Below are 25,046 nucleotides of genomic sequence, written 5' to 3'. Positions count from 1 at the left end.
GCCAAGACTTCGGCCTGAAAAATGCTCTGAAAGCTTCCCATCGGTATGGAGAGCTTGGTACGTGGACCTGCGATACCTGCACCGATTTCTTCCGACGTTTTCGAGCCGTCGGTGTACCACTTCAATGTGCTATCCCTTAGCATTTGCTCAAGAGTGGGGTCGTTCCACACACTCTTGCTACCGAGGGTAACCTTAAACTTCTTCGTGAAGTTAATTGATTTGGTAATACCGTCCTTCGGGAGGAGGGCAATTGGAATGTTGCCACTTATCATCTCCATCCTCTGGGACGTTATTACCTTGCCTTTGCCACATCCCTCTGCTGTTATCTGCAGAAGTGAGTGCTTGGCTTCTTGACCTATCACTATATGAAGCGGTGTGAGTTCCAGCAGGACCTCCAGAGCTGCCGTCGGGCAGGTTCGCATAGCACCCGTCATGCATACACATGCGAGCCGCTGAAGCATCGATAATTGGGTTACCACCGAAGCCTGTGGCGCTATGGAGGCCCAGGACACCGCCCCGTATGTAATTATCGGTCGCACAATCATGGTGTACAACCATCTAACGATCCTTGGCTTACAGCCCCATAATTTTCCTGCTAACCGTTTGCACACCATTAAAGCTTTTGTTGCATTCACTAACGTTTGGTTCACATGCTGCTTCCACCGCAGGGTAGAATCCAGCGTAAGACCAAGGTATTTAACCTTGCTAGTCATCTCGATCTCTCTGCCCCCAAGTATGAGATTCCTGAGGCCGGGTAGGGACCTGCGCCTCGTAAAAGGGACTACGGTCGTCTTTGAGGGGTTGATATTTAATTCAACTCCCCTGCACCACCCTTTTGCCAGATTTAGATCTTGTTACACTAGGTCACAGAGAGTATCCACAAATTTGCCTTTTGCTATAATCACAATGTCGTCCGCATACCCTTGGCTGTGGATTCCATTGTCAGTTAGCAGTGCTAACAGTTCGTCCACGACAAGGTTCATAGCAGTGGTGATAGCACACCTCCCTGTGGGCAGCCTCTTGTTGCGCCCAGGCGAATCTTTGTACCACCTACTGTGGTCTCGGCGATCCTGGTGCGCAGCACGGCCTCTATCCATCTACGCACCGGTGCTGCCCCATTCCTTCTCTCCAGCGCCCTGGATACACTCCTGTGAGATGTGTTGTTAAAGGCACCTTCGATGTCTAAGAAGGCACATATCATCATCTCCCCTTTCTCCACTGAACTCTCTATCTCAGAGGTCAGCTGGTACAGAGCCGTACTGGTGGTTCTTCCCGCTCTGTATGCATGCTGAGCAGCATGCATGGGTACAGTCTTCAGCGCCTTCGACCTTATATCATGGTCTATGATCTTTTCCATAGTCTTTAGTAGGAAGGAGGTTAGACTAATTGGCCTGAAAGATTTAGCCAACGAATAGTCTTTGCTTCCTACTTTGGGTATGAAGATCACCTCAGCCGTCCTCCATGGGTCAGGGATGTACGCCATTGCGAGGCTCTCCCACAGCAGCCGAACCAGGTGAGGTAGCAAAAGCTGTTCACCTTGTTGTAAAGGCGCTGGGAAGATGCCGTCCACCCCTGGAGACTTGAATTTTTCAAACGAGGCCATTGCCCACTTGATCGAGTCCGCAGTGAATAATTGTCTAGCGATTACCCAATCAGAGCGGGATGGCCTATGTTCGCTCACAGGTAGACATAGGTCTACCGGAATGGTCTCTGGGAAGTGAGCACGCAGAAGCTCTGACACTCTGTCCTCCGCGCTGGTCGTAAATGCCCCGTCGCCCCTTTTGATAGCTAGCACTGTGTCAGTCTTTCCGAGCCGCTTCTGGTGTGGAGGAGACCTTTTCACAGAATCTCCTAAAGCTAGCTTGTTTTGCTGACCTAATCTCCTTCTTGTAAAGGGTTAGGTTGCTCCTGCACTCTTCCCAGACCTCCGTACGTTTTACCTTGTTAAATAGACTACGTACTTTCTTCCTGAGGTCTGCAGGCTTCGTTGTCCACCAGGGACAGTTGCGCCTATCTGTGGGCACTATTAGGGGGCAGCTACCGTTGTACGCGTTAGTGATAGACCCGTTCAGTGCAGATACTCTACTCTCTATTCCCGGGCCCGTAACGCTATTGTCGGTCTGCCACTCCCTATTCAATTCCTCCTGTAGCTTTTCCCTGAAGGCACTCCAGTTAGTCCTCCGAGGGTTGGGTCTTGGGGGAAGTTGTCTGACCTCCACCTTCAGTGCGAACCTTACAATTCTGTGGTCTGACAGGGAGGGCTCCGTTGAGACCCATCCGTTCGCATGCTCGTTGCTGAAGGCAATGTCCAGCACCTCCCTCCTGCTTATAGTTATAAAGGTGGGTTTGCAGCCCACATTTTCTATCGCTATGTTGCTACCTAATACATATTCTAATAGAGACTCACCCCTTGAGTGCTTCCCCATTCCACATGGTGAGCATTCGCATCGCATCCAATAACGAGGGGCAGCCTGTACCTTTTGCAGTAATCCACTAGCCTTAGCACTTCAGAGGGTGCTGCTGCTGCCTCCCCTGGGAAGTAGGCTGATGCCAGGACGAAGTCTTTGCCTTCCCAGTCCCTGGCCTGTGCCGCCATCAGATCCTGCGTCAGGAACTCTGAAATACAGAAAAACTCGATATTATTCCTGACCACTATACACGTTCTAGGTCGCTCACTAGAGAGGTCCCAGATTACCTTGTTGTGTTCCGACTTGAGCCCTTTGACCTCTCCTTTGTAGACCCAAGTCTCTTGGATCAGCAGGATGCCCAGCTTATCCGTTGTGAATCTGCTCGTTATGACTGCCGAAGCTGCCGCCGCGTGTACGTCTCTTGGCTCAACGGAGTGTGCTGTCGGGTCTGCTTGTCTTATGGGGAACTGGGAGGTCCGCCACGGCAGAGCCCCTTGGCGTGATAAGGCCACAGTTACACCTCAATTCGGCCCGGTGTTGGAGAGGCTCCGTTAGAATACACCCGGCTCAGCACCATCCACACCGGTTGGGGGGAGCCGAGTATGCCTTGCGACTAAGCCTCTGCACCGCGGCAAGGTGCCTACCATTCGCAGAGGAATCGCCCACTATACTGGGGACCAGTTTTGGTTCGCTTTAGCCAAATTTAGACGTAGCTCTTAATGACGTTAAGTAAGCAAAAGTCTACTTAATTGGCTTTAAACCCTTGTTTTTTTAACTCACGGTGTACAGTAAGTCCTCTTAGTTCGTTTTGAATCCCAGTACCTGATTTTACTGCTACCGAGGTCACCAGACGCTTGATAGTTCGTCGATCGTGGTTATTAAAACGAATCGTCGACCGGATCGTTTTTTTTGGTACTGATATTTCCGAAAATTCTGCTAAATTTGCAACTTGCCGATATAAGAGCCCTTCTTTCAACCATTGAAGCAGAGTTTTTTTAATAGAGTCAGTAATTTTCTTCATTTTTCTAAAAGAAAAACACGAAGTTAAACAGCTTCACAAAAAATAATCTTTCTAAATCTACTTACCGCTTATAAAATGAAAAATACTTCTGAAAATGTTAGTTAATTGATAAATACTCGAAAATTTTTTATTTGGTCTTAATTCTCCTCACACGTCTGAAGGCAACCGCTGTAAAGAAAGAAGTAGAGGACAGCAGAATGACATATACATATGTATATATATCTAAACTCCGAGATCACCCAAACCCATTGGCTAATTCTTTGGTACATTCCTGCGCTCAAACACGCCTAAAAAGAAGAGATACATACTTATGACTGCGTACAAAAGAGCAACGTATCACCAAAACATCTCAATCACTTGCTTGGGTTTGTCTAGTTTTTAAATAGATTTAAGATTTTATAACTTATTATTATTGGCTTTTAAAACAAAAAGCAGATCTAATAAATAAATATTGAGAAAAAAGAAACAAGAGAAAACGTTAACCTCGGCTGCACCGAACCTAATATTTCTTTTAGTAACTATGTGTTCAGTTTGTATGCTATAGTAATCCGATCTGAACAATTTCTTCGGAGATTACATTGTTGCCTTAGAAAATAATATATACCAAATTTCGTGAAGATATCTTGTCAAATGTGAAAGTTTCCCATACAAGCCCTTGATTACGATTGTTCAGTTTGTATGACAGCTTTATGTTATAGTGGTCCGATATCGGTCCTTCCGACAAATGAACAGCTTCTTGAAGAGAAAATGACGTTTGCAAAATTTCAAACCGATATCTTCAAAACTGAGGGACTAGTTCGCATATATACAGACAGGCGGACATGGCTAAATCGACTCAGCTCAACATACTGATCATTTATATATATACTTTATGGGGACTTCGACGCTTGCTCCTGGGTGTTACAAGCTTCGTGGCATAATATTTTTTTCTTTACTACAGTCGGTAGTTGTAAACAATATGTGACACGCACAGTTGTTTCCAAAGCTACTCGCTGTTCCATTTCGATGTTATAGGCGATATAGTTAAGTTTCTCTTTCATCATGCAGTTTCGAAGGCAGCGGTTTGATTAAACGTATAACCACCAAACAGATGCAATTATAAAAAAGGTAACAAATCATATTTTATTAAGCTTCTTTTGTCTAATTTTATTACTATGCCAATCCAGGTACTAAGCGCCACTAACCTTAAACAGATATCGTGTGATGTCATGGCCAGCAATGTCCAGTCGGTTTTAGTAAACTTACTTCAGTTATTTTCACTCGATTATCCGTGGGATGTTCTGTTAGCAGAATTTTGGTGTTCTTTACCACACCATTCTCTATTGAAGAGGAATCCTCTGAGGCTTCATCATCCACCATTAGGTCCTGTAAAAGTTTTGTTGTGCGACACTAGAAATATATGTAAGTATTTAGTAACCGAAGCATTCCAAACAAAATTACAATTTATTGAACAGATAACAAATTAATCGCAAACCGATGACCGATCAAAATCAATTTCTTGTATAGAAAACTTGTTTATCTTACAAGATATATTCATAAAACTTAGCACGGATTATATTCGAAGGCAACGGTGAAATCTCCGAGGAAATTATCAATGTACACATTACGAGTCTTTCTCGGCTTGTTAATATGCAATAAAGAAAGTTTTAGTTAAAAAAAAATCGCCTTGGTTTCTATCTCTAGATAAATTTAAAATAATTATTCGTAAACGCCAAAATTAACAATAAAAATTGCGCTGTTATTAATTCTTCTTCTTGAAAAATTGTGTATCGCCTTTACCGTTTTAACATAAGTATTAATATTTCGACAAGCTTGAACGTCTATAGTTTTTCTCTTTATTACTTATTGTGGAGATCTGTACCTGTTAAAGAAAGTAACAATACGAGTACGCTCTCATAATTTATCAACAAGGAAAGCGTTAATGTAACGTGTCTGTAAATATGACATTTGATATTAGATATATGTATATTGGACGCCAACCGTGCCGGACGGGAAGGCCGATAGTTATTAATATAATATTATAATTGTTAGTTATTTATATAAATTATAATAAATCGTGAAATCGCAGAATATTACATTGGCGACGAGGATAATTGGGAAGTATTACCTGAATTGGGAAGCGTTACCTGAATAACGGAATTCATTTCAAATGGAATGAGATTGAATTAACGGAATTCATTCCAAATGAAATGAGATTGAAATAAATTGAAAATAAAAATGTTTAAAATGAATTGAGAAATTGGGAAAAAGAATTTGAAATTTGCAAATGGAGTGAGATATTTAAAAAAAATGGAAACTTTGAAAATTGAAAATAATTAATTAATTCATTCCAAATGAAATGAGATTGAAATAAATTGAAAATAAAAATGTTTAAAATGAATTGAGAAATTGGGAAAAAGAATTTGAAATTTGCAAATGGAGTGAGATATTCAAAAAAAAAATGGAAAATTTGAAAATTGAAAATAATTAAAAAAAAAACGAAAAGGAAAATATGTAAAGAGTCTATTCCAAATGGAATGAGACAAATGCAAATGCATTAAGATATTTAAAAAATTAGAAAATTTGAAGATGATTCAAGAAATCTAAAAAATTAAAAGAAAAATAAGTGAAGAGTCTATTCCAAATGGAATGAGACAAATGCAAATGAATTGAGATATTTAAAAAAATAGAAAATAATTTAAAGATGATTTGAGAAATCTAGGGAAAAACGAAAAGAGTCTATTCCAAATGGAATGAGACAAATGTAAGAGCGAAATGAATGATTGAGAATATGTGTATATTTGTATATTTCATATGAAATACAGAAAGGGACTAAATGTAATTAGGACTATATTCCAAATTTAATAACGTTGGAAACAAGGGTAAAGTGATTCATTTGTTTTCTTTATGTGTAACAACAAGGGCATGAGGAAAATTTAGCTGTTGAGTTTTTTCTCAATGAATGAAAGATAAGAAAACACAGTTTTCCAAATGTAATCGAAATTAATTTATATGATTTTTGTTTTTTTATAAAATAAAATGTTGTTTTTGGTAATCGTTTCAGCGAGAAATAAAAATGACGGAACTGAAACCATTTCTATGTCAGGCAATGGACAAGGCGTTATGGCGTACGGAGTGGGAGGCGTGGTTGCGTTCGTTTTATATATATATTGACGCAGAGGAGATCACCTCCATATATAAGAAAAGAAATAAACTCCTACATTTGGGAGGATCCCAGCTCCAAGCAGTGGTATATAGCATTCCTGGTGCTTTAGTACCATATGATGAGCAAGCAAAAAACGATGTGTTTACACCTTTGATAACAAAACTCAATGAGTATTTTTCGCCCCAACGGAATTCCGCTTTTGAGAGGCACTTGTTTCGTTCTATAACACCACTGGAAGGAGAATGTTTTACGGAGTTTTTGATGAGATTACACCGCCAGATAGCAAAATGTTCATTTGGCGAGACCAAAGAACAGATTGAAGAAATATGTTTAAAAGATAAAATCATCGATGTCTGGGCACCGTTAGGTTTAAAAAAAAGGTTACTTGAAAACGAACTAACTTTGGATGAGGTCATCAAAACGTGTAGTATTAATGAACAAGTCAATAAACAAACGCAGTCTATGACACCCCAGGGTAATCCAAGCGGCATAAACAAAATTGTACAGCAAATTATAGAAAGCGAGTGTGGAAGATGTGGTAAAAGGGGACATCGCGAAAATAGTATGGAGTGTCCGGCCAGAAATATGAAATGCAGGAAATGGGATAGAATTGGACATTCCAAATTAGAAATGGACACGACGGTTCGAAGGGAACTGGAGAACGAGTCGTCACAAGAGGGGGAGATCCCGTGTAAAATAGGAGGTTACATAATTACTATGATCATCGACTCGGGCTCTAAATTGAACCTGATCAGCCATTCAGATTGGCAACGCGAGGAAAAGGCTGTTTCGGGCATATGCTTCAGATCGTCTACTCAAGGTATTACAAGTTTTAGAGGCTCCAATTTCGGTACAAAAAGATCCGGAACTGATTACTACATTTTATGTAATCGAAAATGGTAAACAATCTCTATTAGGACGGGACACTGCTATCGAACAAAACGTTTTAAAAGTAGGTTTGGACGTTCGTAGAGTTGAGGAAGCAGAACCGTTTGCCAAATGGCGGGATGTTTCTGTCTATTAACGAATCTGTGGTTCCCGTGCAACAACCCATGAGACGTGTGCCGACGGCGTTGGAGGGCAAAATAACTGAGAAACTGGAAGAGGCCTTAAAGTTGGACATTATCGAACCAGTAACTGGCCCAAGTGCCTGGATATCGCCGGTGGTGATTGCCTTTAAAGATGATGGCGATATTCGGGTATGTATAGATATGCGTCGGGAAAATAAAGCAATACTGACAGAAAATTACCCTTTACCGATTTTTGACAACTTTATGACCAAACTAAGGGGAGCTAAGTATTTCTCTCGACTTGATTTAAAAAATGCCTACCATCAGTTGGAGTTGGCTGAGTCCAGCAGAGAAATTACTACATTTATTACGCACCGGGGTATGTTTCGTTATAAACGTTTAATGTTTGGGGTGAATTCGGCTCCAGAGATATTTCAGAGGCTAATGGAGGAATTTATATCTCCTTGTCAAAATTCATTGAACTATATTGATGATGTAATCATTTTTGGAAGCAACATTGAAGAACATGATAAGGCACTGGAAATGGTTAAGACAATTTTTAAAACAAATAATGTTTTACTAAATGAAAAGAAATGCATAATAAGAACTCAAAGGCTGAAATTTTAGGGACATATCCTGTCGGATGAAGGGATTGAAGTTGATCCCGAAAAAGTAAAAGTGACCACAGCATTCAGAGCTCCGAAAAATAAAGAGGAAGTACGTAGTTTTCTTGGTTTAGCTACATATGTGGGTAAGTTTGTAATTGACTTGGCAGACAGCACAGAGCCTCTAAGGAAACTAATGAGGAGCAAGGAGAAATTTGTTTGGGGCAAAGAGTTGTGCAGATTTCCGCTGGTGGTAAATATACACCAGGAATGTTGGTCATTTGAAAAAGATTGTAACCACAAACCCATTGAGTCCTGCAGCGCCAGTTTTCCTCGATGCCGAGTCTTTTTCCCGAACTACCTCAACATCTGAGGATCAGCAGAAGCTAGGCGAGAACCTCAAACTACGTCTGGAGAAAAAGGAAGGAATGTGGAGATCTGTACCTGTTAAAGAAAGTAACAATACGAGTACGCTCTCATAATTTATCAACAAGGAAGGCGTTGATGTAACGTGTCTGTAAATATGACATTTGATATTAGATATATATTGGACGCCAACCGTGCCGGACGGGAAGGCCGATAGTTATTAATATAATATTATAATTGTTAGTTATTTATATAAATTATAATAAATCGTGAAATCGCAGAATATTACACTTATAATACGTTTTCTCATATTCAATTAAAAATTGCAGAAAATTTAACAGTGTTGGTGAACAGCTGGAAATGTTTCGATGTGTTTGTGCAATCTGTTCCCTCCGCCTTGCAGTGATCTTTCTACGACGGCTACTTGGTTGAAGCGGAGTGATTGATGGGGATGTTGATGGTGTTGATGGAGAAATACATACAGGTTCAGGTGACGAGTCTGACATGGAGCTATTCACAATGATGAAACTGGCCTAAAATATGCAAAACAAAACTTGGTAACGTTGAATACAGGGGATTCACACAGCCCCTTGCTTAAATTTAATTCTATATCTTTGTTGTTGTTGTGACAAGAGAGCAGAATTTGCATTGAATGGCGTATTTGGAGTCAAACCACCACCCAAAGCAGACGAAGAGGTACAGTTGTCTTGAGAATCTAGAGTGATCCTTGTGCAACTTCTTCAGTATATCTTGAAGCAGGTTGAACTACTACTTTTCCAGAATTGCCCCAGGCATACCAATATACATATGTGCCGAGTGCAATGAGCCCCGAATGACTCTATCCCCTTTCCACTCATTTAACACTTCTCTCGCTATTCCAGGACCTCGTCGAAATAGCATTCTGCCTGGACCTACCGTTAGATGACTTCAATAAAACCATACTTGAATCTTACCACCCAAGCGGTGATTAGTTAACCGCTAAAACAATATCTAAAAAAAAACAATATTTTCCTTGACTTCTACCAATTCACTTTATTTGTTTTGTATTTTATGCCATCTAGGTTAATCGTTATCATGTAGTATTTATAAATCAATTGGATCGAGTTTTATTTTACGGAATACACATATTTTTTTAAATTTAGATTCAAAGTTTATAATAGTCTTATTGAAATTATATTGAACGAGTTCTAATTAATATATTTGAACAATTTTTACATAATTTAATAATTCTGATGTATACATGATTTTGGTAACATTATTTTTCTTATTTTTTTTATGAAAAGCCCTTTGAAGTAATCTAACTCGCCCGTCTTCTATGGACATAATTAATCTATAGTTTTTATATAATGTGAATATTTATTTAACAGTGGTCAATTTAATAAATGTAACACATTTATTATTCACATTTTAATACATGTCAATTTTCCCGTTTGTGTGGTGGCACATACATTTGCCTCTCACCTCGAAAACGGTGAGTGCCCGTTCCACCGCGTTGATACGCACCCTGTTGGATTTGTTGAGATGAATGAATTGGAGCTATTGCATTGGATTTTCCTGGAAATGATTGCTGATAAGGCAAAGAACTGTTATAATTATTCACAGGACAATGATTGCCATCGGTTATTGGCAGACAATCAGACTTTAAAACTTCTTCGTGGTTTCCATATCCAAGGTAAAATACTACACATGTTTTCTCGGACACCGCGGTTACTTCTGCTTCATAATACTGCAAAATATAAATTTAATAATATTAACGTAAATAAATACTTTGATATATGTATGTATGTGAATTAATATCCATATACAGTGCTTCATTTTTACAAATATTAACGAAGATATAAAGATTCATATTTTCTAAATAGTTGTCCACGGTTTTATTAATATTGTTGTAGATATACAATATGTAATAACGAGCCCTATTATGGTTACATATTATGGATTCAACTGCATTAAAACAAATTTTAATGAAATCTTCAAAAAAAAGTCAGTGGAAGTGTTGTCAAACTCCAACTAGTTTATTACGTTTTTAAACTCTGTGTTGGTGGTGCTCAATATCAGTTGTAATTGAGCATACGTATATGGCAGTTTGTTTAGGAAAGTATTATTCCCAATATTACTTAATTATAATATAATTAATATTGAAGAGGATATTGATATGCCCTTAAATTAGTAGCATATGAACCTCACTATGTGGATGCTATTAAGACTTCACTTGAATAATATGTAGGCTACTTCTTCAGCTTTGGAGATAACATAGATTTTGAAATGTCGTCTAGAGGCGTTGTGTGTTTTTGACACGTCTAACGCTACTACTTGGATCGACACCTCCCATGGTGATTTTTAATTTGGGTCACGAACTATTTTGGTGTTTATGACTGTGCACTTTACTAAAGTAAAGATTTAACGGTTACGCAGAGATTACTTTCAACATAAAATTCGACTTTAAGTGAGAAGTAAGTATCCATTTATGGAAATTTACCAGTGGTTTGTTTTTGTTTTCAGTTCGTTTTTCCCTCCATTCTGATATTTGTTAACTTGTTTGCATGTCAAACTCATAAATCCATGACTCATGGAGTCATTCATAAGAAGACCTGTAGTAGACGGAACGAGTAGAGCAAAAACGATCTTATACCCAAAATATCCACCAAAATCATTCGAATGGACTCGCGAGAGATGTCGAGCTCTCTTGCCACCTCTCTAACACTTGTTTGACCATTTTCATGTAACTTATCCTTCACTCTTTTCATCAGTTGAAGAGGCCGAAGGTCGTCCAGAACGAGGCGATCTCTTGACCGTTTTTGAAGAAGAAGAAGAAACGCACCTTCCACATTCCAACGATGCATGAGTAATATTGTTTGACCATTGCTCCATAAACATTGTTTAGTTTATTTGGTTGGCATAATTGTATTTTCCACATATCACGCTGAACACTTAAATTCATTACAACTCCTTTTTAAAAAATTGTCGGAAGCAAATTTAAAATGACAATTAGACAAATGAGAATCCCTGAAAAAGGAAGCTAACTTTCATATTCATATTGTCACAATCGATAGAATCAAACCAAATTCTCTCGAAGTCGAAATCGTATTTTATTCGAAATTACGCTAAAATAGCAAAACCAATGACCAATTGCTTAAGGAAATGAGAAAAAATGGAAGAAAAAACTTAATTATGTAGAGGCTTACGAGAAGCTTAAATACTTGATAAGTGAATCAATTTTACAACTTCATAATTCCTGCGGGGCCGTACTTTCTCAAAATGATCGTCTTATAACCTTTATTGGCACAGCACTAAATGAATGCGAATTAAATTACAGTGGCATCGAAAATGAAAGACTTGTCATAGTTGGCTACTAAAACGTTCCGCCATTACTTACTTGGAGTTGATTTCCAAATAGATAGTGATCATCAACCGTTTACTTCGAAGGAATCAAATGTTAAATACAAAGATGCAGATCTAAATTCAACGAATTTCAATTTGAAATCGATTTGATTAAAGGAAAATAAAATTCAATTGCATTATCAAGAATAAAGATTGGTGTTCTAAATTGGGCATGTTCGTTGCTATCAAAGAGCGGAGTGTTTTATTTCTCTCCATCAGTTCATAAAATTTGACTTCATGGTTCTGAAGTTATAAAATATTCCTTGGTTCCGTTAGGAGAGTTTTCTGAAAAAGCTGCTTTTAAGCTCTTTATAACTGGGTAACGACAATTTGTTTATAACAAATAAACGCTACTAAAATCGATTATAGATTTACTTGATGAGCCAATGAATTTCGTTTTCTAAGTATAATACATAAATATTTTTCTTGGCTTATTTTTCTGTTATCACAACATTTTTGAGTACCACCAATCAATGCGAATATTATTTAAAGTGTGTATTTAACTTTTGTATTGTATGATTATTAGTAAAACCACGCTCAGTTTGCCTTATACTAAAAAAAAAAAATTGATCCATCCGGTACTGACTGTTACTATGGGAGCTATAAGATATAATCGGTTAACCGTAGCATATACATAGCTGCCATATAAACTGGACATATAGTTATTAAAAGAAATGCACCTGTGAAGGATATATTGGGTTGTCAAAAAAGTCTTGCGGTATTTTCGCTAGTTGGCGCTGAAAGCGTGTAGTTCTAGTTTTATTCGTCGCATCGGGTCATGCTATACCTTTTTGGAAAGCTCATTTCACGCGCTAACACGTGTTTGATTGATTGTCGTTTCTTTTAAGTCGTTCGTGAGTTATAGCGTCGCAAGCATGGAGCAAAATAAAGAGAAAATACGGCATATTTTACAGTACTACTACGATAAAGGCAAAAATGCATCTCAAGCCGCCAATAAAATTTGTGCAGTTTATGGACCCGATACAGTTTCCATTTCCACCGCACAACGATGGTTTCAACGTTTTCGTTCTGGTGTAGAGGTGGTCGAAGATGCGCCACGCTCCAGAAGGCCTGTCGTCGAAAATTGCGATAAAATCGCCGAATTGGTCGAAAGAGACCGGCATAGTAGTCATCAAACCGTTATAAACCATTTGAAGAAGCTTGGAGTCACTAAGAAGCTCGATGTATGGGTGCCACACGAATTGATTCAATAAAAATACCGCAAGACTTTTTTGACAACCCAATATTAGCTTCGGTGCAGACGAAGTTAACGTTTTTTTTTTTGTTTTATAGATTTTCGGTGAAAATTTTGAAACGATATTACATCTTAAGGAATTTATTGCCCGAGGCTCCCATAAAGGCGAAACCGCTGTGCAATGGTTCGAAGGAAAATATTATTTACAAATATTTGTCAATGGAAAATATAATGAATTTTCGATTTGGGATAATAATACATCTTTTTTTAAATTTGAACCTATGCTGAAACTTACAAATATGTGTATGTACATATGTACATATATTATATATGTATATTTTTTATTTATGAAGTGATTTGCTTTTAACATAACCGGGATATAAGCTATCACATATTTTCAGTTAAATCAAACTAGATGCGGTGTGCTAAATGTTACTAAAATAAATTAATTGAAAAATTAAAAAAAATACGCTTTTAAAGCACTTCAAAAAATAATTCTTAATATATTGCAAACTGATAGTAATATTGACTGAAAATATATGTATTATTGCATGATTTAATCTTACATGAATTTTCTGTTTACATTTGTATAATTTTTGTTATTTACATTAATCAATTATAGAAAATTGTGCCGATACGAAGCGCTTCTTCTTACGAAAGAAGTGTTTATATCCATAATGTCAAAATCACTTTTGTTTTTTGTTTTTCGTTTGATGGTTTTGTGTTATATTCAATCTATTCGAATTCAGTTATAGTTATCATACTAAAACGCATTCTGATTGGTTGAAATTTTAGAAAAAAATATTTTTGAATCATAAAAACAAAATAATACAAAAGATAACATCATTTTGACTTTATTGGTACAATTACTTTTGACAAATTGTAGCTTTTGGGTTATATACAAAACTGTATATAATTGAATCATATATTATTGAGAGAAGTGTGATATGATCGACGTACTACGAACAATATGGCACAAACACCCCACGCTTTTCACAAAATAATACAAGTATTTTTCAGTCAATATTACTGTTTTTTTAATATGCTATAATACATGTCGTTTAGCCTTTTAAACCATACGCCCACTTTAAAAACATTTTAATCAACAGATGTCTCTTGTTATCGCGATCCTCTGTACGAAATTACAGTTCGGAATCTTACTTCAGTGGTTATAAAAGCTGTTCCATTCTATGCAACATATTGCCAGAGGATAGTTATAAAACTTACCCGTCCATCATCCCAGTATTTAGCAAAACAAAGATCTCCAATCTTCCACTGCCAGCCATCACCTTGTACCATTCCAAAATGACTTGGAATTGGTGCTACAGTTGATTCTGTCGGTGGGGTGGGTAGCGAATAGTCACTTGTAGAGGAAACATACGAATTCATATGAAACGGTGCTTGTAACCGGGATGACGAAGGTTGCTGTTGCAGTTGAGCATATAAAGCTGGCTTTGATGAAACTAGACCTTGGCTCTTTAACAAGGTCATAGCAAATTCATTAGTTTTTTTGTTTTGAAAACCAATTATTTTACTTGTGTCGTAAGAAAAACCATCATTAGCTTGCGTAGTGCTTTCCATTTGATTAGTTTGCTGACTCGGTCCGACATTTTGTGATGTGTTCGGAGATATTTGCAAGTTAGAGCAAGCTTCCCCAGTTGTGCTACCGGGACTACGACCGAGATCAGAAATTTTTAATTTGGAGGTGTCTTCAATTAATTTATTTATTTGGCTGGTATTACTGCTGTTGCTTACTCTGGCAGTACTTTTAGTTGCACTACTATTTTTACTATCAGTATTATTATTTTGACGTTGATTGCTATTTTCACGTTTATTGGCAAATCGGCTTCTGTTTTCATTGTTTCCGCCAATATATTCTGCTCCTCCAGGATTTCTCTGCTGTTGCTGTTTTTCATTTCCTCGCTTGTTTGCATAATTAATTTCAGTTTCTGGTAAATCTCCATTGGAAGTATTAGTATTTTTTCCTCGTTCATACGATACCCGGTTATTACGACCTTGGTTTGTATTTAGATTTGAGATGCAACCAGAAGAACGAACATTATCGTTATTACGATCATTTCCAGGTTCTTTAAAAGGATTAAAAGTCGGGGTATTCTTCGTCCTTTCATTAAAACTACGTCCTCCCCTAGTATTACCGCGATCAGTTCTCTGACGTACATTTACTTGTCCAGTCGAGCGGTTAGCGGCAAAACTGCTAGACATCGTATTTTCAAACCTTGCATGCATTGTGTTAGAATTAGTCTGAACAATGCTTTCAGTTATTTTCTTTTCAGTACCACTAGGTTTGGGTGCTTCTTTCTTATATTTTTCAAATTTATTTGACTTTGTCGGCTCGTCAGGAATATTCGTAGTAAATGTTGAATTGGCTGGATTGCTATTCGATCCAATATCTACTGGTAATTTATCAGTCAAAAAATCAAAGAGGGATACATTTCCGGCTGGTTTCGCTACATTAGCATCCTCTTTTACTAATGGCCCTCCTCGTTTTCCAGGTCCCATTTCTCGTGTTGGGACTCCTCGATTATTCTTCGAAGATATAAATGTACCAGCTTGAGTATTTCTGAAATTTCCACTTTCATTCCCATTTTCTTCCGCTCTTTTGACTTCTCCTCGACGTTTTAAGTTATAAAGGGCACGTTCTAAATTATTATTAGTTGTACGCAAAACCTGTTTCGCATCTTCTTCACTAAAACCTTTTTCAAGTATTTTTTTAACATTATGATCCAGCATTTGTTGTCCGCCCCCGCCAAAGATCTATAAAATGTGTTTAAAAATTTAGTACGAACATATCATATACATATGCTTTTGCTTAGAAAATATTATTTTTATTGAATTTTTCGAGTTGCAATTCTTTTTTAGTGATGTAATATATACCTTTTTCGATCCCGTTTTACTTGCTTCAGCTATTGCTTCGTTACGCATTGCATTAAACTCCTCGTTCTCTTTTGTTTCTTTTCCCTCTGATCCTGCAGCTTGTAAACTTTTAAAGTTACGCTCATTTGATAGTGAATTTTCTAGTTTTTTTCCAAACGGTATCCATGGTGGTGGACCATTAGCTCCGCTCATTCTACGTCCGCTTTTGGCATATTTTAACATAGAACGTGCCAGCTCCCATTTTTCCACCAGTGCCTCAACACGACCACCTAAAACCTGTAGTTCTGACGAACGTAGAATCAAAAAATTTTGCATTAAATTAAGCCGTTCGGAACGAAAATAAATTTTTGTTCCCGGTGGTAAGTTCATATTCAATGTCGAAATATTTTCTAGTTCTAAGGCATGAATTGTGGTTTGACCGTCAGTCAGCTCCAATTGTAAAAACCTTGGACAGGTTTTGGATTCTTCATTTGATTTTGGCGCAGATATATTTCTTGTCTTTTGCAATTGGAGAACAATTCGACCAGGAATACTATTGTCTTTTTTAATTGGAAGAGCGCCGCCACCGATTTCTCGTAAATCCATCTGTCAGACACAAAACGTTACTCAATTCAATAACCATATCTTTGATATTTAGATATCAGCTCCTTACATTCATTATGACAGAAATTACTTTTCGAACATCATTGACTTCCGTACCATCTCCATTAGAGGCTGCAGCAATAACTTTTTTAAGGCCTTCATCAGTTATGTACCTATATTTCAAACACTTACAAAATATTTTGAATTCCAACGTTTAGCATATTTACCAGCCTTGTTCCAATAACTTTTTACCCAACTCCATTTTTTAACAATGATATTCTGCAAATCCTTAAAAGTTGTTGAAAATACACACTAAAGAAATACAACCGAAAATGTGAGGGTGTAATAATAGATTTCACACCATATACAAATGTGCAATAAAAGCGGCAACCCTTAATTACAGTGTCGTACTTACATATTAGTATTAGTTCTATTGAATTGGTTCATCAACTCACTCTTAGAGCGGAATCAGAAAGGTTAAGTTTAATTTGTAGTTTCTGATTGGCAAAGGAGAAAAAATCTTGCAGTTATGTGGAAAAAATTCATTCACAAATGTACATTTCCGTCATTGGAGTTCGAAACCCCATTTAATTATGTGTTTAATACTGTTGTCGTAGCGCAAGAAGCCACTACTGAAGTAATTGCCGAACGACAATATATAAGAAAAAGGAAAATCACTTAATATTAGCGCTGATATTGTTTATAGTGTCAACGAAAGTCAGAATATGTACTTACATCCATGCACATTAAATCAATTTAGAGTTTAAATTCGAAATGTGTTGAACGATATAAAAGCTTTGAAAATACCATTTCAAATTTCTTTCAGAGTACACAATTTAAAATTGTTGAAATCCATGAATTATTTTTTTACGACAAAACTATAAAACTATGTGATGGAATATATTTGTTGTCATTTAAAAATTGATGTGGTAACCCACATTTTTTTCAACTGTCAAAGTTCCAATTGTTTGTACTGAGTAATTTTTAATATAATTTGATAGATTATGTATTATAGATTTCATTAATCTATAAAATTTTAGATACAGTACTATAAAATTAGTATAAAAAAATCAATACTTTGATGTTCGTCAGCTTGTTGATTTAAAATATGGCAATATCAACGAATGAGGGAATTTGAAAGAAGTCGCCTTCCAAATGTCAATTTTTGTTTGAGCGGTCACAAATCAAACAAACCTTTTGTTATCAAGAAATGTCATGTTCAGTTAATATTTTCCACAAAATTTTATTTATAAGCAAAATGTGATTTATTGTTTACAAAACTAACGAATTGAAAACTTTGCTGATTAAACTTAACGTAAATTCATTAAAATACGGGGGAAAATAGTGTGAGAAGCGCGAAGTACCAAATAAAAGTGAAATTAAGTGAGAAAAAAGTATAGTGTAAAGATGGAACAGGTCGATTCTGCTGAGCTGCATCTAGGCAGGATACGAGATGTAAAAGACCTGGGTGTTCTCAATGACGAAGCGCGCGATGTTGTGAAGGAAGAGGTGATTTTGGAAAGTTCTGGTCACCAGGTAATTATAATAAACTGGTGTTAGGGCTGGCGGCGTGGCGTTCTGAGCACAAGTTTGCGCGCAGCCCCTTCCCGCGCTCACAGCTTTTACACCCCTTTCCCTTGCGTACAACCTTCTGTCTTCAACAGCGCAATTGATGTGTACACAATTTTTTCTTTTTTTCTCGTTTGCTTCTGCATTTATAACTATACTTTTTAACAAATCGAAAAATTAAAAGCTGGATACTAAAGTGCGAATGGTGACCTCTAACGAGAATAGCGGCGGCAGTGGAGGTGTGGTCTCTGTACCGGTGTCCCTGCCAATAGGCTCTATGATCACAGGAGCATCATTTAATGTGATCACACCGGACCAATTACCGCATTTTAAGCAAATGCTTTGTGTCGATAACGGTTATATATCGAGCAGCCCTGTCGTGGGCAGTATGGGGGGAGATTTGAAGACAATTGTCATCCAGCAAACGACCGGAGGCGGAGGTGGTGGAGTAGGAATCAATCACGACGGTTCTGGCAGTAATAACAGTCATGATAGTACAGCAACCAGTGAACACCCTGCTCAGGGTGCTGGTTCAGGCTGCGGGTCAGGGACAGGAGTGAATTGGGCTGAAACAACCCATATGGAAGTTTTTCCAATTCGTTGCAAGACAACCAGCGCTGATTTGTACCGTAGTAAGTTAGGATCTGGAGGTCGTGGACGTTGTGTCAAATATAAGGATAAATGGTATACGCCCAGCGAATTCGAAAATGTTTGTGGACGTGGGTCGAGTAAAGATTGGAAGAGATCCATTAAATATGGTGGAAAATCTCTGCAATCCTTAATAGATGATGGAATTTTGACACCACACGCTACAAACTGCAGCTGCACCGTTTGTTGCGACGATGAAGCTGGTGAGTAAACAATTATAAAAAATAAATTTAACACATTAATATAGGGCCGTTTTCTCGGTGTTTGATTAGCAACCAACTGCCAGTTAAGTTCTGGTTAATGTAAACAAGACACCTTCTTTCGGGAAAGTACTTAGCTGACAAATGGTTGCTGACCAGACATTGAGAAAACGTTCCTTATACTTCTATAATTCTTTATTTACCGTATAACAAATTATTTAGCGTTACATATCATGTTTATACAGGTTTAATTATTTAACAGAAATATAAATTTATATAGTTTTATTAAAAGCTGCAAGTTAATAAATCCAAAATATTTTATTATAATAATTGTATATATATAACTCCAACAAAAATAAATGCTAATTTATATTTAGTTTTAAAATATTGCAAACTTTGTTTCGAAAGTAGTATAAACATATTTGTAATGTGATCCATCCATTTTAATTTATGTGTATAACCATAATAAATAAAAAATATGTAATTTATATAGCATACACAGTGGTGGACTTATAATTAGAAACGATATGTTAAAAGAAATCAAATCGCTGTATATTTTTTATAAGACTCGCACTGTAAATTATGTTTACCGTTATTCATAATGTGTGCGATGGACGGCTTTGCTGAATAAGCACGCGCATATTTGCTGATTGGTTATTAAAAATTAAAGTTATACCCCGGTTTGTGTTTCTTGGTTGGCTACGTAATTTGAACGCTGAGGTTTTTCTTTATATTCTAGGATTTTCTTAAAATTGAGCTGTTTGTTTCAAGACCGATGCCCACTCGCGGCTGCACCTCTGGTGAATAGACGCTGCAATTAGAATTCAGTAAACCGAATATGTCGGAGTGGCTCCGCTAAAGCTTCCTCTTTTTTTATAGCCCTACGACTGTAATTGCTTACCCAGAAGCATGACTATAGTTATACCTCATTATATTAATTATAAGAATGGGAAAAAGTAATGTACTCCAAAAATGAGGGAGTTAATTGTGAGGTGCTATCAAAAGGAGAAATTGTCAATGTCGGCTATTGCACAAATGTTCGCTTGCACCAAAACAAAAAAGCAAAGACAACCCTGAACACGTGAAATAAAAGCTGAAGTTGGACATCAAATCGCTCATTTGCTGCAAGACCGGCATAAATCAAAAAAAGTGATTTTTGAGTTAATGCTGCAGAATTGTTCGTTATATCATACTTCATGTTGAGTGAAAAATTCATATGAATACCTCTTATATGCTCCGCTTGAGAAGAGGTGTAAGGTTGGAGTCACCGTGTAAGGTTGTAGTCAGTTGAAAACCTTAAACGCGTTTTCTGGAGAATCGATTTTTTGACTTATGCCGGTCTTGCAGCAAATAAGCGAAATGTATAAAGAAATGTCAGCTCGGATGATAGGGAGGCGCTTACAAAATGTGGGTGATGATCCAACCCAATTGAAGACTTATGGGTAATTGTGAAACGGGATTTTAGGGACAAAAAACCGCGGAATAAAGAAAAGTTGTTTCAAATGTTTCAAAAAAGTTGGAACAGCGAATCAGAGCAAATATGCCAATATTTAATTCAAAGTTTGCCGCGAATTGTTAAAAATAAGGGTTGTCCAACAAAACATTAAAAATCCATATTGTTCAATTTGAATTTGGTGTTTTTTGTGTTTAACAAATAAAATGTGTTACATCGTTTATCCCAAGTAATAGTTTTAATGTGGCAATATTTTTTTTAAATTAATTAAGAAAATATATACTGCAAAGTCGTTTCTAATTAAAAGGCCAACTTTCAACTTCCAGAATCAAAAATTGTTTTTACAAACAACAAAATTTTACCAATGTATACAGGAGTAAGCAATTAAAACACTTGAAAACTAGTGATGTTTTTTTATTACTAAGCGATCTCCAATTCTTTGTCGTTTGATTATAATATATAAAATTATACATTCAATATCTTTCTTTGTAAGCATACATACATAGTTCAGATATACTAATATTATATATATTTTTGTAGCATCTGGTCCTGTTCGTTTATTTACTCCTTATAAACGTCGGAAGCGAAACCAAACCGATCTTGATGTTGATGCTGTACCGAAGCGAAAGCGCAATAACAACCCGAATAACAGTAATAATAACGTCGAACCGCCACCGACTGCAACTGTGGTTGATGAAAATATCTTCTTAACTGCTGAAGATAATATCACATCAAAAGACGAACCCTGGCCTACATTAAATGACAGCCTTGATACATCGACCGAACTGGTTGATCAAACTCAAATTAATCCCTATGATCGTGAGACGTACGTAGTCAATATAAATGACACTAGTTCCATTGCTTTGTTGGATAATAGTCAAGCAATGAAAAATCTGGAGAATGTCTATTGCACAATGGTGAAGGCCACAAATGATTTCAAACGTATTCTGACCGATTTAAAGAATTCATATGATCGAAAGATTGAAATTCTTCAAAAGGAGCGGGATGCAGCAGTGGCCGCCATGCGAAACCTTGAAGATCCAAATATTTCTGGTTCATTGCATGGAAACGAAATAATATCGGCAAAGAAGGTAATTGTTTTCATACCGAGCATACTAGTAAATCAATTTAAATTTGATTTAGTAATGTACATATACGTTTAATCCAAAACACAACTAACAACAATACAAGTTAAACTAAAATGTGTTGGGTTTGTTATTTTCACTAATGTATGTAATCAACTATTCCGACATAAATACACACAAAGTAGATACACGTTAGAATATATGTCAACTTACATACTCCGATTCTGCCTATATATTTGTAAACAAGACCTTATATAATCTGTTATGACATTTTAGAAGAATTACAATGTCAAAATTTAAAGTGCTGAGTAATATTGATATGCCTCTCAATAAAAAAAATGGGTAAACGTTATTGCAAAGGCAAAAGAAGATTTCTACTTTGAAAACTTGCTTGTACACCAATTACGTGAAAGTATTTTTACTTCGTTTAGACCAATTTTGTCTTTATAAAAATCATTAAGTAGGTAGATGGCGATATCGATCGCAAATAATTTTGAAAACTTTTTTTCACTCCATTGTCGAAGTCACACTATGAAAGTTTACTTTTCACAATCAATTATTGAAAAAAGAAAAAGCAGTTTTCTGAATCACATATTAAATTAAAGTTTTTTTTTTTTTAATAAAAAGACGCATTTCTCCACATCTGGCGAAAACTCAAACATATTTGTAAAATAATTTTTGATATAATTTTCAGAATTCTTGTAAAAAAATGTTTTTCTTTTTCTTCATTTCTTATTCAATGGACATCAGTTGAATCAGTTAAAAATTATTGTTTGCCTCAAATGAAATCCTTAGTTCAATATCAAATAAACCGTTCATATCATGTTTCTGAATAATGAATTTTCGTATTTTTTTTCTTTTTATTTTAAAATTATATTAACGTTTACAATTAATTTACAATATTATATACCGAAATATGTTTTTGAATAATATACTAACTAAACGTAAATTTTATAATTTAGTGTGCTAATTGCAACAGAGAAGCTTTAGCCGAGTGCTCGCTTTGTCGAAAGACTCCATATTGCTCTGAATTCTGTCAACGAAAAGATTGGAACGCTCATCAAGTGGAATGTACAAGGAATCCTGCTCAGACAACAACTCAACAAATTATGCTGCTGGTGGATGAGCAGTCCTAAGCGAATTGTACATAATAAAGTATACATATTTTAATTCTTTATACATCTGAAAATGATAAAAGAATTTAATAACTGAAAACCGGATAATGCAAAAGCTAATTAAATACAAACAAAATAAGAAATTTATTTAAACTACAACACGAAGTAAAGTGAAAGCCAACATCCAAAAAGGGGAAAATACAACAAAAACAAACAATTAAAACAAAAAAAAATTGCATAATACATATTCGTCTATGTATACATTTTCATTAGTTTCTAAGCACATAGTTAAACTTTTAACATTTTATTATTTTATGGATAAAACTGCCGTTACAACATCTAATAAAGATTTCAAAATCAAATTCGTAAACATAAGTGTAGTGAAAAAAACAAAAACAAAATAATAATAATGTGTTTTGTTCATGGCACTTGAAATCTTTAAATTTGGGTGTGTAATGGTTAAAATGATTAAATTGGAAATAAATACCCTAGACGCGATTTTGTATTATAAATTTTTGGGTATAAGTACATAGATATCGGTAAGTAGTAAATAATGCTGAAAGTTTTGTATATAGCTAGCATATTGTCATTTCAACGTTAACTTGTTACTTTGAAACACCCTTGATTGCTTGAAAACAATTTTTAAAAGGTACGTACATTTGTATATGCCCATAAATGGTCGAAGAAGTAATTCGTATATCAACTCTTGTTTCAGGTTAAAAAGTAGCATCTTACATATTGCAAGAGAAAGATGTCGAATGTGCCAACCAATTTCAACGACATACAGTTAACAAAATAGAAAATGGGATTTTCACAATGTAAAGTTAAAATTTTATGCGAAGAATTCTTGAGTTTCATGAATTTCTTCAAATTATTGCTATATGTATGTATATAATTAAGAAAATATTGATTTTGATAAAATTGTGTCCATTATTAAAAAAATATTTTACGATAGGATATAACAATACATGCCACAGACATTTTTCCTCAAAATCTCATTATTTTTATTTATAACTATAAATATTGGTTATTTAAAAAATTGTATTTATTTACAGAGATATATTAAAAAGTTCATTGTATCAAAATCAATGTACATCTAAAAAAAAGTGATAGAGGGTTTATCAAGAAATTAACTAGACGTAATTTTATTCGAAACTGAAAACTCGTTTTCTCGAAATTTCTTTCAAACATTTATGATTTCTTAAATTAAGATATAAATTTGCCCTGAAAAATGTAGATTTTGAACAAATTTATGTGCATACAAGTACTTCTCATATATTTATTTCAAACGCATTATTTCCTTCCAAGTAACACTTTTTTTTAAACAAATAATTCAAAAAAAAAAAAACAATTTATTAATCTGCATTTTTTAAATATTTCACTCCTTTTTATTGAAAAACATACCTCTGTAAGCATTCGAATTAACGAAAACTTCCATATAACGAATTGGCCTGACAGTTAATGTTTTCGTTAATTCGAAATAATTCTGTATTTTTATATCCTCGCTACATATTGGCGCACAGTATAACAATTTTGTTTGGCAAGTGGTAATTTGCAACACTAATAAAGGTAGATATATTATAGTTATATCACTCTTAATTCATTAATGCTTAACTTGCTCAGGATAAATCTTGTTTACGGTGTGATAATCGGTGAATTGCAGTTAATACCTTGACATTTTTATATTACATTGAGAAATGGGCGAAATCAGACTGCAATCAAGCTATATGAATACTTTACGTGGAATGTGATTCTTCCACTTCATAGTATATAAAGAGTGATCCACTTTTCCATTCCTGGTGTATGTTTAGCCGACAGCGGAAATCTGCGCAACACTTTCTTCTCGTTTTACTACCTTAGTATATGTGGTACCATCAAATGTAAGTGTCAACTTGTGCAGAAATATTAAATTCTTTAAGAGTATTGCATTTCGCACTTGGATGCCAATATCTCCCGCACTCCTGGCCTTATCGGTCAACTGTGTCCTTTCGTCTTTTTCCGGCATATTCTTATCTTTCTCTTCTGAGTCTGACCTTTCCCTTACCAAGTCCTGAGTGCACGAAATTCTGCACTCTCTTATTACTCTGTTTAACATTAGTTCTGTCGGTGGAGCGCCCCTGGTACCATATGGAGTAGTATTGTATATTAAAATAAAATTCTAAATTTCATTCTTCTTCACTATGGGCCTCTACATATTTTCTACTTCACTGTTAGCCTGTGGCCATGCTGTTGGTTGTTATTGCAAAAACTTTTAAACTCAACACTTATGAATTGCCTTCCATTGTCAGACATTAGTGTCTCTGGAAATCCTAATTTTGAAAGTACTTCTTCCATTTCATTACGAATGGTTTTGGATGTTATCGATTTG

The 25,046-nt window shown here is 35.9% G+C and overlaps 2 protein-coding genes across 3 annotated transcripts; one reads left to right on the top strand and one right to left on the bottom strand.

Moving 5' to 3' along the window:
* Positions 1-9,561: 9,561 nt before the first annotated feature.
* On the bottom strand, positions 9,562-16,992 carry LOC105223449 (tudor domain-containing protein 3). 2 transcript variants are annotated; one of them, XM_011201184.4, is made up of 5 exons: positions 16,836-16,992; positions 16,679-16,781; positions 16,027-16,611; positions 14,359-15,906; positions 9,562-10,281 (listed from the first exon to the last, which is right to left on the bottom strand). In XM_011201184.4, exons 1-5 carry the CDS (start codon positions 16,868-16,870, stop codon positions 9,973-9,975), a joined length of 2,580 nt encoding a protein of 859 aa, XP_011199486.2. In that variant the 5' UTR covers positions 16,871-16,992; the 3' UTR covers positions 9,562-9,972. The 2 variants fall into 2 exon arrangements, with proteins under 2 accessions (XP_011199486.2, XP_049314383.1); XM_049458426.1 differs by having other exon boundaries at positions 16,840-16,860.
* Positions 16,993-17,781: 789 nt separating this feature from the next.
* Positions 17,782-23,176, top strand: LOC105223450 (deformed epidermal autoregulatory factor 1). The gene is made up of 4 exons (XM_011201186.4): positions 17,782-18,144; positions 18,362-19,028; positions 21,019-21,569; positions 22,526-23,176. Exons 1-4 carry the CDS (start codon positions 18,016-18,018, stop codon positions 22,697-22,699), a joined length of 1,521 nt encoding a protein of 506 aa, XP_011199488.1. The 5' UTR covers positions 17,782-18,015; the 3' UTR covers positions 22,700-23,176.
* The last annotated feature ends 1,870 nt before the right edge of the window (positions 23,177-25,046 follow it).

The sequence above is a fragment of the Bactrocera dorsalis genome, chromosome 5 (assembly GCF_023373825.1).
Source record: "Bactrocera dorsalis isolate Fly_Bdor chromosome 5, ASM2337382v1, whole genome shotgun sequence".
Lineage (NCBI taxonomy): Eukaryota > Metazoa > Arthropoda > Insecta > Diptera > Tephritidae > Bactrocera > Bactrocera dorsalis.
The sequence above is the reverse complement of the archived record's forward strand: the minus strand, read 5'-3'. Positions and strand labels throughout refer to the sequence as shown.